Here is a 14,299-nt window from a genome sequence, read left to right on the forward strand (position 1 = left end):
GTGTTTCAGTTGGTTGCAAGTGATCCATCCCATCAGATGAAGAGCCTTCAGTTCCGGAGCATTGCTCCCAAGGCCCCAGCTGTGGTGCCGTCACCCTCCCCTTTGACCCCAACCTGCCAGCCTCTGTCAGCTCTACCTGAGGCGACTACTGCCTCTAGCCCCAAGTCCATCCTCGTACCCACACAAAACTATGCACTGATGCAAATAGCAGGCCAAGATGGAACGTTCTCCCTGGTTGCACTCCCACCTTCTGTCTCCTCTCAGACACCACAGCAACAAACCCAATCAATCCAGAAAAACCTCAAGTTACCCATACCCAGATACCCATCGGCGAGAAGCAAGAGGAGCTCAGAAAAGGTCAAATCACCGATTGCTGTAAGTACAAAAGCAGCTTTCAACGTTCCTGTCCTGCCTCAGACCAAGTCAGTGGGGAGTGGAACATCTGCAGTGTCAAAGCTAAAGCTAGAAGAGACTAAGCACACAAGGGAAACCACAAAAGAATCTTTAGAAAAGGTATTTCTGATTGACCCAGCCTCTTCTGACATCTCTGTCACTGCCATATTACCAGAGAAGGCTCTCCTCTGTCCTGGTTCTAAGTTGGAGCAAACGTCAGATGGCAATGAGCGACCTGCTTCAGCAAGCCTTGTTCAGAACCTCCACTACCCTTCTGCAGCATCCTCAAACTCTACAAGCAACCCCCCTGAGGAAACTAAGACCACAGTGGGGCTATGCCAGACTAAATCGACTGCTGCTCAGCCTCAGGGCAGTATCACTGTCCTGTCACCAGCCATCTTCAGTAAAGCAGTTCAGATTATTCCTTCACCACCCAAGGGTAAGCTACCCATTCTGCCTTATGCTAAGATGAAGAGCTCTCTGATACCAGCTACAAAGCTCAGCAGTTTGTCCCCAGAGAGAAAAGGCTTCTGTGGACAGGCAGGAGTCTTCACTTCTGGAGATACTACGTCCAAGAACATGGAGAATGCCGAAGTCTTGAGGCAAAACCCTGTGCTGAACTCCAAACCCTCACTGGTTCCTGTTACTCTTCAGAAACCACCTGGAAAGAAGAGAGGAAGGAAGAGAAAAACAATGGAAGACATCTTGGCTTTTGAAGCCAGAAAGAAGAGGTCTTTGTCTTTCTTTCGTAGAAGGGTCCCTGAAAAACCTCCAGCAGTAATTCCAGGCTTCAAACAAAAAGAAGTTGATATTTCCAAGAAGTACCGAACTATCCGACCCAAGCCCATGTTGGTTATGGAGACGGTTCCACAACTGGTGAGTTTGCCTACGGTAACACCAGATGGCCAAGAACAGGAGCTCTTGCTTGGTCATCAACTATCCACGTCTCCCACAACCAAGGCTCTGGACTGTTCCCCCCAAACGGCTCCAGTGACCCTTCACCTGAGAGCCGGTTCCAATCCAAAAGTGTTCATTGGCAGCCGCCCACTCCACCGCTGCTCAATCTGCAACCGCTGTTTCCAGTTCAAGCACCACCTCCAGAACCACATGAACACTCACACAAATAGTCGGCCCTACATCTGCCCCCTGTGCCGCAAAGCATACGCTCACAGAGGCAGCCTGAGCACTCACATGAAGCTTCATCACTCTGAAGTACGGCCGCGCCGATCTCTGTGTTGTGAGTTCTGCGACAAGGTCTTTGGATATGTGGGAGTTTACTTCCGTCACCTGAGGGAGGTCCACAGGGTTGTGCTGACCGTGGAGCCCTCAATCAGTCGTCATGAGGATGACGTGTCTTTGGAGGGGTAAGGTCACTCTTGGATAGCCACTGAACATGTGCAAAGCCTCTTGACCTTTTAGCTTGAAGTAGATTGATTGCCTGACTAAGCATTTTCCCGTTTTCTCCCCAGAACTGTCTCTCCGGAGCTGTCGGACGAACAAGATCGGGAAGACCCTGTAGAGCTGCAGATCAAATGCGGCCGGTGTCAAGCTACCACTCCCACCTTTGCAGACATGAAGATGCATTTGCTGTACGTACATGAGGAGGAAGTCCACATCCGTGCCCATGACGGTGTGGCCCAATGTGTCGGCCGCGAGGTCGAGAACGAGCTGGTAAAGCACGCCGCTCACTACTGGCGCCAGCTGAACGAGAAGCGCAACCTGGTGAAGTGCGGCAGCTGCGACGAGGAATTCTTTTCCTTCTCCAAACTTAAGAAGCACATCATGTCCCACCACCGTGTCGGGGACGGGGAGGGCGACGAAACAAGATCGACTTCTCCTGAGAACGGCAGTGATTTGGGGGTTCTGGCAGCAGGGGCAGCCTTTAACTGTGTGCTTTGCAGTAAGGTGCTGGACACTAAGGAGTTGATTATGGAGCACTGGAGAAGTCACCATCACTGTGAGCAGCCGGTCCTGCTGTGGGACGCCCTGAGCTCCTACTCTGGACAAGAAGAGGGGGAGGTGGACGGAGACTTAGACACTCCTTCTCCTAGCCCTCATTAAGCGGCTGAGCGGGCGAGGCCCATACCGTAGCTCCTCCTCATACTCACTCAGTCCTAACTATCAGCAGCACAGGGAGGGTGAGTTTCTCTTAGGTCTTTTGAACTCTAGTTTGGTATTTCACAAGGTTAGACAAGGCATAAGAAATGAAAGGGTCTGATGTTACAAATCGTAAGAGATTCTCTCACCAATTCACTTATAGAAACATGATCATTTTTATTTTTCTGATTGCACTGTTCTGTTCTATGAGTTTGTAGGTATTTAAGATCCTGTTTAAAATATTTTTCTATGTTTTATTTAAATGTTATTGTGGCTAATATTTAATCCAACTGACACAACTGTTAACTAAGGGTCTTTTCACCCTGTAACTAATCTAACCATGCAGATCATTGGTTCATGTTGTGCTGGAGTTCTCCTCATTTTTTTGTTTTGTCACCCGACATCTGCTGAGTGGTGAGTAGAGGAAAACTGGCTGCATCTTTTGTTAGCTTTGTTAGCATCCTGACCCATCGTCAAGTCATATTTTTCATAAATGATGTCTCTTGGAAAAGCTTTGAGCACAACCAACACAGTATGTTTAAAAAGTCTGCATGGTTAGATAAAACTTGGAGCAAGTGACGAGGTAAAGATCACATGACTGTAGGACATCGTCTACTTATTTTGCTGGCTGACAGTTTTCTCCATTGGCTTTTGGTCATCAAAGATGCAAAGAAATGAGTGTTTGTACAATCCTCTGATGTAACATTTTTCACGGAGTCAAAAAACGACATCTGTCATCGAGCTCTGTGTTTTGAATGGTCCATGAAGGAAAGATTTTTTGTAACCAGCACCAAGTGACATCCTCGTGGCCTTTAGAAAAACATCGAAAAGAAAAGCAGAAAGTGTTCATGAGGCTAATCGTTACTATGACTCCCTTTAGGCCTGTTTCAGTCGATTAATGCCTGTGTGTGTGTGTGTGTGCGTGCGTGTGTGTGTGTGTGTGTGTGTGTGTGTGTGTATTCTGTGATATGCCAGGGTCTATTCAAAATAGTGATTGTAGAAGTGAGTACTGTTCGCTGATTTTAGTAAATACGCAATGGATTGCCTAGCTGTTGTTGCCAGCTCTTGTATGCACCTGTGGAGTTTCGTGCACCCAGACTGAGTAGAGTTAATAGAAACTGTCGTTAAATCCAGAAAAATATGCTATTTTGTACTTTAGATTACTACAGAGAATATTTATGCTTGTGGTTGGTGATTACAGAACCAGCACTGAAACATTTTTGTTTTCCGCATTATATTTTGGGGAAGAGGTGTTTTTTTTTGTTTTTGTTTTTTTTTCTTCCCCAAGGCTTAGCTTGGATTTAATGAAGTGAGTCTTCGGAAGTTGCTTCCCCCGCCTGCAACAGGAGGATGTGGAATGGAAATGGAAAAGTGAAGGGGTTGTAGAAAATATTGAGTAAAAACACCACAGATTCATGGTGTCAAAATGTGAAACAACAATATTTAACATGATCCAATTGCTTTTTTGTAAAACAAAGAAGCACTATTTATTCCTTCTGCTGGTGTAGACTTAAAAAGAATATTAGTAGGGCTAGAAAAATTGTTTTAGGAGTGCTCCAATTGCAGTTTCCTGGCTATTGACCAATCTTAAAATCTTGTTTGTGAAAAGTTGCTAAATCCAGCCACAAAGTGGTTCATTGGCAATAGTGGGCTGAGTATTGTTAGCAATGCACATGCAGGCGTAACCTGGCAGAGCAAAAAAGGGTCAGCGGCTGATTTTCAGACCTTCCCGGAGGTAATTAAGATCAGTGAGTAAGATTGGTTCGTCAATCTCCCAAAATTAAGAAAAATCTGGGACTAATTATCGATGTGTCTCTAGTTATGTGTGACTTTGAATCTATGAATCAAGCCCCAATGTGGAATAAACGCTCATAATTTATTTTTGGTTTTCAAATTCTTGTTGAGTAGAAGGTCACCCTTTTTGTTGTTCTCTCTAAGTGAAGTTAAGATTTGATATTAACTGTTTAAATTTGTTGCGGCAGGCTGCTTTAAAGACGCTGCTCCGAGCTGACAAACTGTACTTTTGAACCTGGACCTTCGGTTTCATGAGCAGACGTATTGCCAAATGACTATATTTATCTTTTTTTATAAGCAAGGGATGAGTAATCCACAACACGTGAGAGAGGGAGTTCTGAAACTTTGTAGAAGCATCGGTAAACCTTAATCCCAAAAACTAATTCATAGCTAAGTATTTGAAGGTTATCAGCTAATCTGGCTTGTGTCCCACAGACATAAATATTTTTGCTACTGCATCTGACTGTTATAGATAGGGTATCTATTACTGCCAACTTCATAAAATCTCACTTCAAAAAACCCAAACTATCCCTTTAATGTCCTGTTTCATGGTTGGGTTGGCATTATTGCATAATATGTAACTCTGTTACCATATGTCTGTGTTTATGTTTCATATAAAAAATAGTTCACAGGGTCAAGTGAATGTACCTGAATGTTTAAAAAAATTACCAAAAGTAAATGTATATTAAAATATATGCTATATATAGACATTATTCTATGGATAGAATACCTCGATATATATTGAGAAGAAAATTTCTATATTTACAGAGTCACTAGTGAATCAGCTGCTTTGTTCTGTCCACATGGAAGAGTGCAGGTGCAGATATCATTACGTCAAAAGCCATGCAGAGCGGTCTTTGTGTCTGGGCCGAGGCCAAAGCACCGATGGGGGTCGGCTACAGTAAGCTCCACCGTGGGGGTCATCGGTGAGTTGTCCTTTATTTTTTATTTTTCTCAAGCCCTTAAACATCAGGCAGGAAGTGACAGAGTTCAGGGTCAGTCTCTTCGTTCCTCAGCAGCAGGAGGAACACACGCCACTGTCGGCACGCGCTTGGAAATGGCAAAACTCACGTTTTATTCACTTTAACACGCTGATGGTCACCCGGGTAAATAAAAACAAACTTAACAAAGGAAGGAAAAAAGACTGAAAATGTTTTGTGCTTGTGACTGTTTGTGTACCTGAAGAACCTGATGTGAGAATAAAGTTGTTCATTGATGATGTTGTGTTGTTCTTTAAGGTGACGGGAGCAGACTTTTGCAGGTTGAAATGTTTTTCTGTCAGTTTTTCTCCTTTAGCAATCTATAGCTGAGCACTGCTAAGTTATCAGAGCCCCTTACTGAACTTCATAATTCTGTTTGGTGAAAACAGAAGCAGTCATCTCTGGTGATTGGTTCAGATGAGGTAAGTGACAAGGTACCCAAAATAAAGAGCCTTTAAAACTCTGTGGAACAGGCTAGCAGTGATTCCCAGGGTTTACTCAACATTCACCCCGAACCGAGTCTGACTGCTGCCAACAGCTGGCTGGTTGTTGAGTCACTTCAGCGTTTCACTCAGAGGTGTGAATGGAAACGTAAAACCCCAAAGATCCTTCAAAAACGTTAGGTTAGTGTACAGGATGCTGCATGTAGAGCATTTACAGGCAGATATTTATTAGTGGTAGTGGAATGTTATCCACATTTTCAATAACTTGAGATGTTCTGTAGCAGTAATGTCCAAATTTTTAGTCAAAATTGACAAATTCTAACTTCTAGCAGGCCACAAAATTCATTAAATCAAAGATGCATAAATAAGTTTTATTGATTTTTATGATTATTTTAAAGTTTTACCTGCTCAACATTTTTAATTAAATCTACAAACCATTAAAGATCCAGACATTAGCCTTATTAAAAGAAATACAATTTCCAAAATGTTGTCTTTAGCAGTCCAATTTTTTTTTTTTACCTTTTTTGACTTGAATTCCCCTCTTCTACAGTTGAAAATCAATTTTCTTTTTTTTTCTTTTTTTTTTTTTTGCAAATGTTACACCCACTGACCTGTAGGGGGGAGTGGACCTTTGTTTCTTTTTGTTTGCATTCTTGCTGTTACACCTGGAACCACTTCTCATCAGGGCAATGCAAAAATGCCATATTGTGCAATTTGTGATTTCGAAAATAAATTTGTTTAATGGAAACTTTTCAATTTCAAAAAAACGTGTTTTGGATAAAACATTTGGCACTAAGAAGAGATGGGTTTTTTTCTTCTTTCTTTTGGTTGTGTCGAAATTTATTTATTTCATAAAACTGAGATGGGAATGTTTTTTTTGCGCATCAAAAGGTGATCAACACCTGGATGTTGCCACTGGTGCTATTCACAAAGAAAAAAATATAACAATAGGAAGTGTTTGGAGGATGATGGTGCAACATGTTTCTTAACTTTTCACATGAACAAATGTATTCACGTGAGATTTTAATTGCATCTCTTATTTAATGGAAACGCCTCAATTGCATATGTTGTGTTCTACATTGGCGGAATATTGACAAAGATTTGCACATATTTGTAATTGAAACGCGGCTCCTGGTCCGGTGCCGGGCATTTCTGTGTTTAATTCTGAACAGAGTACTCAGTGTTGTAGCAAATTCTGTTTAGGTCATGTTGACATTTGAACTCTTGCATGTTAGAAAGTGTTTAGATGGGCAGCTTGGTAGGGTTTCTGTGCCATTTTCTTCCCCGTCTTTGTGGCCAGCCAGAGTTTAGAAATTGTAGTTTTTGTTTATGTGTTCAGAGTTCAGATTTTGTTTTTGACCCAGAAGGGGTTTATTTTTGTTTGTTGATTTGGCCTTGGAAACCCTGAAATCTTTTTACTTCCCTTGTGTTAGTAAGGCCCTGAGCCAGTGGACTAATGGAAAGTAAATGACTGGCTTTACTTTTAATCTGCAATTTGTGTTACACTCCGTGCCACCCTAGGCTCACTCAAAGGGTTGAAACAGCAAAAACAGAGAAGGTAACCGAAGCTAATCATCTAATTTAGTAGCTTGTTTAGATTTTTATTTAGTGAAAACCCAATAAAAAGTAGTTTCGAGAAGCTTTCTTCCACTTTGTTCCTCTTGGAAGGAGTGAGTGGAGCTTTGCGGAATTAAAGACATTTTTTATTAACGTTCAGGTCCAGGTTGTCTTCGGTTGACTGCTATGAGCACACCGAGTCCCAGGCAGCATGATGAGCGTGACAAGTCTCAGTGGATCGCCCTTTGTACACTTTTAACTGGGAATCCTAAATGAGTTTCCATCTCTTGGGCGACAGAGCCCGATTCTTGTGTCACCCTTTTTGACACGTTTCATAGTCAATATTCTCTTTCCTTTGCCCCGTTTAGGTTAACTGACAAGAGGCTGATGAGACGCATCTGAAATCTGACAGGAGAGTTGATGTGACAGATTTTATTTGGGTTCTCATGTACTCTTGGCTGAGACGAATTGTTAAACCGGTGTGTTTTAACAGAAGCAAAAGGCAACAACAAACAGTGAAAAAGTGTTTTAGAGCCTGGTATTAACTGGAGAAGTGTGTGTGGAGTGAAGGAGGATCAAGCAAAGTGGGGGAAGCCAAGGGGCTGTTGGTAACCTACATCTGCCTCACCTCTGTGCTCCTCCCCCACTTAGTGGGCCTTCCATCTGCCTGATTTAGTGTCACGGTGCATTTAGATTCCATATACAGTGTAGGTGAGAACTTTAAATCTTTTCACACTCTCAGTATTTTTAAAATAATGTTTGTTTTTAAGGAGTATTTGGTTATTTTTTTCAATGTACAGCCATCATATAATAAACAGCTTGAAGTATTATTGAAAATAATAAATTTTTTTAAGAGTGTCCAAGTTTCAACACTCCAGCTGTCGATTTGAGACGGAAGATTAGAAACATTAGTTTGTTCTTCCTTCATTTGTCTTGCAAAAGTTGAAGTTGTGATCCTCCAGCAAGTACTCTCAAAAATACAAGCTGTGTGGTACGATGGCTTCATATTCAATGATCTGAACTCCACCTAGATTTGGACTCCACTCACAACAGAGACAAATACAGTTCCCAGTTGCCAGGAAATGGGGTGTTTGTCCCCTGCCGTTGTGTTCCACAGGCCCATCCCTGGCAGCCATTGCCATGCCGGTGTGGAATGCACATCTTCAGCTCTAATTGACTAGAAAGAGCACAACCTTGTATCATGAGGTCAAAGTGCAACGCCTGCATAGTTCCTGCCGTCGCCCAAACAAACAACTCTCAATTTTCCGAGCATCCAGAGGGTTTGAAATGAGGGCAGGTCACCCCAGGGTGGCTTCCAGCTCTGGAAGAACGCAGATAATGCTGCCATGTGAGCACAAACCGAGTCTCAATCTAGTGTCGCCATTGCACCTCATCGCAGGCGCAGATAAAAAGGAGCTCGCTGTACAGTGATGCATATTTCCTTTTAATCAGAGCTAACGTGTAGCACAGCCTTCACAGTGCACTCCCACCTCGCTGTGGTTCTCAGGGGGGGACAGGGGAGATCAAAGCAACACCCCCAAACACACACACACACACCTCGCTTGTACATGATCAGGAGAGCTGGGGGCTGCTCTCCTTCTTTATCTCCGTCTTTGAGCAACACCCCCCTTCAAGACAGCTTTGGAAGTGTTGGGACCGAGCGAGAAAGCACAAGGGATTAATAGAGAAGCGCTCTAATTTGTACCTGTTCGGGTTTTGTTGTCTCTTCCATGGTTGACCCTGATTTCGCGGAGCTGGCAGGAATGAAACAAGAGCGTCAAACAACACGCAGGGACACTTGGAATAACAGAACTGGAGTCACATGGAGGGACACCAGGGGAGAGATTTATGGAACAGTAAAAATGTGACCCACACTGACCACAGATGTTTTTGTGAACCACTTAGGTGGGGTGAAACCCGAGTCCTGCTCTCACTCTCGAGCTAATTGAAGGCCCCCTCATTCACCTTCTGATGCCATTTTTTCTTAATGCACTAACAGCCGTGACGCTTTGGACCGCATGCGGACTTTGACAGCGATACATGCACCTTCATCAAAAGTAATTCAACTCTACCCAGTAACAGAACCCGGGCATACAAATCGGTTGCCCCACATCTCTGGGTGCCTCCCTACAGAAGTCTGTTGATGAATCTGGAGACCTGGATCCGCCCTTCTCTTCTTCTGCTGCCTCTGGGTTTCAGGTTTCAACGCAGCGTCCCGGCTCTCCTCAGCCTCCCAGATTAGTCATCTAATGAACAGCAGTGCTGATCAGGTAAATAATTGATGGCGGGGCGGCTTGGAGAAAGCCATCGATCCGAGCGGGGGTGCAGCTCTAAATGGAGCAGAGAAAGAAGCAACTGGGGAGGACAAGAAGCTGTAGACTCTTCACTGTAATGATGTTTGCTCTATTGGCCAGATGGGATTCAGATTCCAGGATCCAAGAAGCCATCCCTGACTAAAGAGCTTTACCAATCAAAATCAAAACTGTCGCATAGAATAGTTGAAAACTGTGAACGCAAGACCTTCAGAAATTTGAATCTAAGAGGTTGACAGTCAGGTTTCATTTTTCCTTCCACTTCACAATTATGTACGATTTTTGGTCTGTGTCCACTTGTATGTACTCAGTGCTGCTTGACTCGGCTCTGTGTGGTTCAAAGGGTTTTCCACTAGTAATGGTTACTTGGTACCAGTCCCTCTTTCAGAACCTACTTTGCTGGAATTCTAAGTGTGTGGAGTTAGACTGAAAATCTGATGAAAAGACTATCGGTCACTGATTGGTAAGAGGGTGAAGTCATTGGTTGCATCACAACAGCAACTCCCTCCTGACTGGTATTAGTAAAAACTAACCATCGCAAAAGACGACCCCACTCACTAGAGCTGTCACTCAATCGTAACTCCTTTTTTAGATCTTACTTTTCTGGAGTTCCAAGTGTACGGAGTCGGGGATAAACTGTTACGTCAGAAGACTGTCAGTCACTGATTAGCTAGGGGTTGGATTCATTGGTTCCATCACAAGAGCAACTTCCCTTACAACCATGGTCTCAATCTTCAAGGGCTACAGTCCTGCAAGTTTTAGATTTCTCTTGTCCTACACATTTGAATTCAACAGCTAAATTGCCTCACTAGCATGCAGTCGAGTTCTACAAAGCTCTGCTAATGAGCTAATTTTGGAGGCAAGTGAGCTGAAGCAGAGAGACATCTAAAAGTTGCAGGACACCGGCCCTCAAGGCATGTGGTTTGAGATCTCTGCTTGCAATAATCTAATTTGCAGCATTTTTTAATTTCCTTCCATGTAATTTTTAGTACAGCTTACATTCTCAATTGTTGCATAGTGTTTGTGTAACGTACTGATTACATCATACATCTATCTGAACTCTGATGACCCCACCCATTAGAGATGTTGTTCAGTGGCAATGAAGAGCCTCCCAAACTGTATAGTTGAGCTGAGCTGGGCTGCGCTGATGAGTGCTAGTGGAAAAAACCTTTGTATTTATGTGCTTGTGGTTCTAAAAGGTGAAGTCTTTGTGGGTCATCCTTTAAAGTTAACCATGATTCATAAAGATATCCACTTTCATAGTGAACTTTCCACTTCACACCTACATGCTACGTCCCTGGACAACCTGACAGCCTGGTCTTAATGCGCCCAGTCACATGGGATTTTGAAAACTATACCTCACTGTAGCACCTAAACATTCCTCGTCAATGACTGAAAGCTTCGACAGATGTAAACATTTGACATTGCTTTGATTTCTACGCAACCGGAACATCAGATCCGCTTTGTTTGCAGGTCACTCAACTCAATAAATGGGGCAGTTTATTCTCACACAGAGCTGATGGAATGTCTGTCGGTGACATTGCTCGAAGTGAGACCTCCTTTTTCCATGATGCTTCACTGGGAAATCCGCTACAGGGTTGCTGCTCGTTGCCTTTTGGTCCAGATGGTCAAGAGCTCCCAGCGTTCCGCGGGCTGGGCGCCGTCCGCCCCAGGGGGAGGCCTGCCATCTGCTCCTGTCCTCTCCTCTCTACTCGTATAACTCACCGTCTCAAGTCCCGGAAGTGCTGTGCATAAAGCCTCGTATCTGTCGGATTACCTTCCATGCTCCTCTATGGCTGATTAACACCTACAGTGGCTTGTCTCTCCTGTCTCAAGCTTTTTCCCGCTAATCGTTGCCTCGTCTTCATTCCTCAGTCTCACAGCGGCTACTATGTCTGCCTTTGTGTGTGTGTGTGTGTGTGTGTGTGTCCAATAGTATCCAATAGAATTCAAACAAGACAGAGAGCATCTTTCTGTAGTCATTTTAGCTCCGGGGAACGTGGTGAAACGACCGGATGCTCATCCCACTCTTTGCCTTTGGGGAGCTGCGTCTGCCTGAGCCGTAACCTACATTTACTGATCACTCTTACACGTAAGGTTAAACGAATCAGACCTGCTGGAGGATGAACAGATCCTTCAAACACACACACGCACACACACATGCACACACTCAAACAAGAAGGTTTCTGTTTGCTGTAGCGCAAGAAAAGCTAACAAGGTCAGCAAGTGAGCAGGCATCTGAATGTGTAATTAATTTATTTAGTCTGGCTCCAAGGAGCCATGGGCGGGGTCTAATAAGAGGAGGGGAGCTGTTCTGTGGAGAACAGAACATGGGAAGGAAAACTGAGATTCGTCTTCAGGAGGCCCAACATTTCCCCTTTTGTTTCTTTTCTCCAACAACCAGAATTAAAAGAGGCCAATGGAGAAGTATCCACCATGGTTTTGACAGCTCACCAGCTCATGAATGTGAGACATGATGCTGTGGACGGTCGATTGGCCAGGCGAAAGCAGGCGGGTCTTGATGTGATGCGTCTTATTTCTTTAAGGAGAATCAGACCACAGAATGGGTTCAGTTTTTTAAAAGTGAAACACGAAGAAATACTCTCCCCACCTCCGCTCCTGTCCCTCCTCCCCACCCCGTGACAGTGACTCTAGCTGGGATCCACTCACCATCTCCCCCTTGGGGAAGACCGCCATCCGACTCGGGTCGTCAGAATCAATTATCCTCATCCCCCTTTTTTCTCCTCGCCAGCGTTTACATGACTCACATTTTTCAGATCCGTTATTTTTCTCCTTCCTTCTTTCCTTACCTTGCGTCTTCACAGCAGACCCTTCCCCCCTCACCCCACTCCACGCCGCACCGATCCAATGCTTATCCCATGCTTAGGGGCTGAAAACAGCACTAGGTGATAAATCTGTGGCGATGTTCTGTAGAAGAAAATGAAATGAAGGGAAAGAGAAAGGAGGCCTGGAGGCTCAGCAGTACAGACTGCTCAGCACAGCAGAAATTTTTAGAAGAATAGCCTGTCCTGGAAGGATGGAAATGGAGCAAGGGTGTAACCATACTTCAACTGAAGGGTTGAAATCAGCTCTCATTGGCGTAGTTGTGCAAACAAAATTGCATCATTTTGTACACAAGCAGGCGTCTTCCTCCACTTCTCGACACCGGATCCAGTTTGGGCTGTTTTGCAAAGAGCTTTTTGTGATGTGTTGGGTGATTGGCCAGAGTTTTTTGCTGCAATATTGATGTTTTGCTTGAACTAGTCCGCTTCCACTATCTGTTTTTTGTATTTGTCTTATACCAGCATTTCTTCAACTATATTAGTAAAATGATATGAAAATTTAAATGCATTCATTAAAGGTAGCAGTAGGAAGCCAAAGTTTACATCAAGGTTTAGTTGTTAACACGTATCCAAGGAAAACCAGCAGATTGCAACAAATCATTGACTTGCAGCATTCTCTCCTCCTGGATGAGTCTGTAGCAACAGAAGACGATCACTTGCGTTGTCATTGATTTTAAAGCAAACCTTCACACTGAGCATGCATGTAGCGACAGTGAAGAGGAAAAAGTCTTAACAGGAAGAAACCTCCAGCAGAACCAGAACCAGAACCTGGCTCAGTATGAGCAGACATCTGCCACGACCAACTGGAGGTTTGAGAAGGCAGAGCACAATGCACCAGAAGAAACAGAACTGGTGTAGTTATATACAGTATGTTAGTGAAAAGTAAAAAATATGTTTTTTAACGTGTCCGGCAGTGTGGCACCCTGAATTATTGTCTGAATTCTGAAACGTAGAAAATTATCAGGAGAGGAAAAGTGTTCCATTGTTTTGGGGACCAAAATTGCAACATCTGTTACGTTTGGTTGTTCAAACAAACAAAACCCTTTGTAGCATGTTCCCCTCCTTGCCTGTGGTGGCGCTGCACCAAGAACCGTTGAAGGAAACGACATGAAAGCCTCTGAAGACGCTGAGCACAACTTCCTTCTTCACAAAATGTTAACAAAAATGGAGTGCCGTCAAATTTCAGTGGCTGTGCTTTTTCTCTTTTGTCTTTGGTAAAAGACCACCAGTCATTTCTCCCACTTGCACTAGACTTGCATTTGTTTTAGTTGTACCCAGAATGATCTGCTCTTAAATCCGCTTCCTTCTTTTGGAGCTCTCTCTGGTCCACTTAGCATTCACATATGCAGAGTTCACTTCAACTTCACAGAGACAGAGGTTTTAGACAGACCAGAGTTCACTTTTTTTTCTGCATCAGAGTTCGTTGCGCATTCACACCTCCCCAAATGAATGGGACTTTCTAGGCAAACAAACCAGAGTTTGATTAAAGTGCATTAAACAGGACTGGTGTGCATACACCCTTAAAGTCAGCAGCAGTTTCTCACGGAGTGTCTTGAAGCTGGAGGCTGTCAGCACACCCCTTTGAACCAGACCTGTAAAAAATAAGCTCTAGTATTAAAACAAAGCAGATTCACATTGGGTCTGCCATGTTCAGTTGTTAAAGTAAAAGCCCAGGTATCATCCTCAGATGAAAACAACAGATCTGTGACCAGGGGGCGGATATGTGTCCATGAGGATAATCAATACCATGCTCTGCCGCGAGAGCAGAGTGAAAGAGACGTGCTGTATTTCTTCATATTTAATGGCTGACTGACTTTAATAGCTCACACACTCCATGTGCAGGGCGGAGGAAGAGAGCTTCAGCACCAACTGGCATCCAC

The 14,299-nt window shown here is 43.9% G+C and overlaps 1 protein-coding gene across 1 annotated transcript in view; it reads left to right on the forward strand.

Moving 5' to 3' along the window:
- znf438 (zinc finger protein 438) overlaps positions 1-5,501 on the forward strand; it is a 43,662-nt gene extending 38,161 nt beyond the window's left edge. The window contains exons 3-4 of the mRNA XM_014982636.2: positions 10-1,757; positions 1,863-5,501. Of these exons, the coding sequence (XP_014838122.2) occupies positions 37-1,757; positions 1,863-2,454 (2,313 nt within the window). The 5' untranslated portion in view covers positions 10-36 and the 3' untranslated portion in view covers positions 2,455-5,501. The remainder of the gene's footprint in view (positions 1-9; positions 1,758-1,862) is intronic.
- Positions 5,502-14,299: the final 8,798 nt, after the last annotated feature.

This window comes from Poecilia mexicana, unplaced genomic scaffold (genome assembly GCF_051168715.1).
Source record: "Poecilia mexicana isolate PSO_F unplaced genomic scaffold, ASM5116871v1 scaffold_20, whole genome shotgun sequence".
NCBI classification, from domain to species: domain Eukaryota; kingdom Metazoa; phylum Chordata; class Actinopteri; order Cyprinodontiformes; family Poeciliidae; genus Poecilia; species Poecilia mexicana.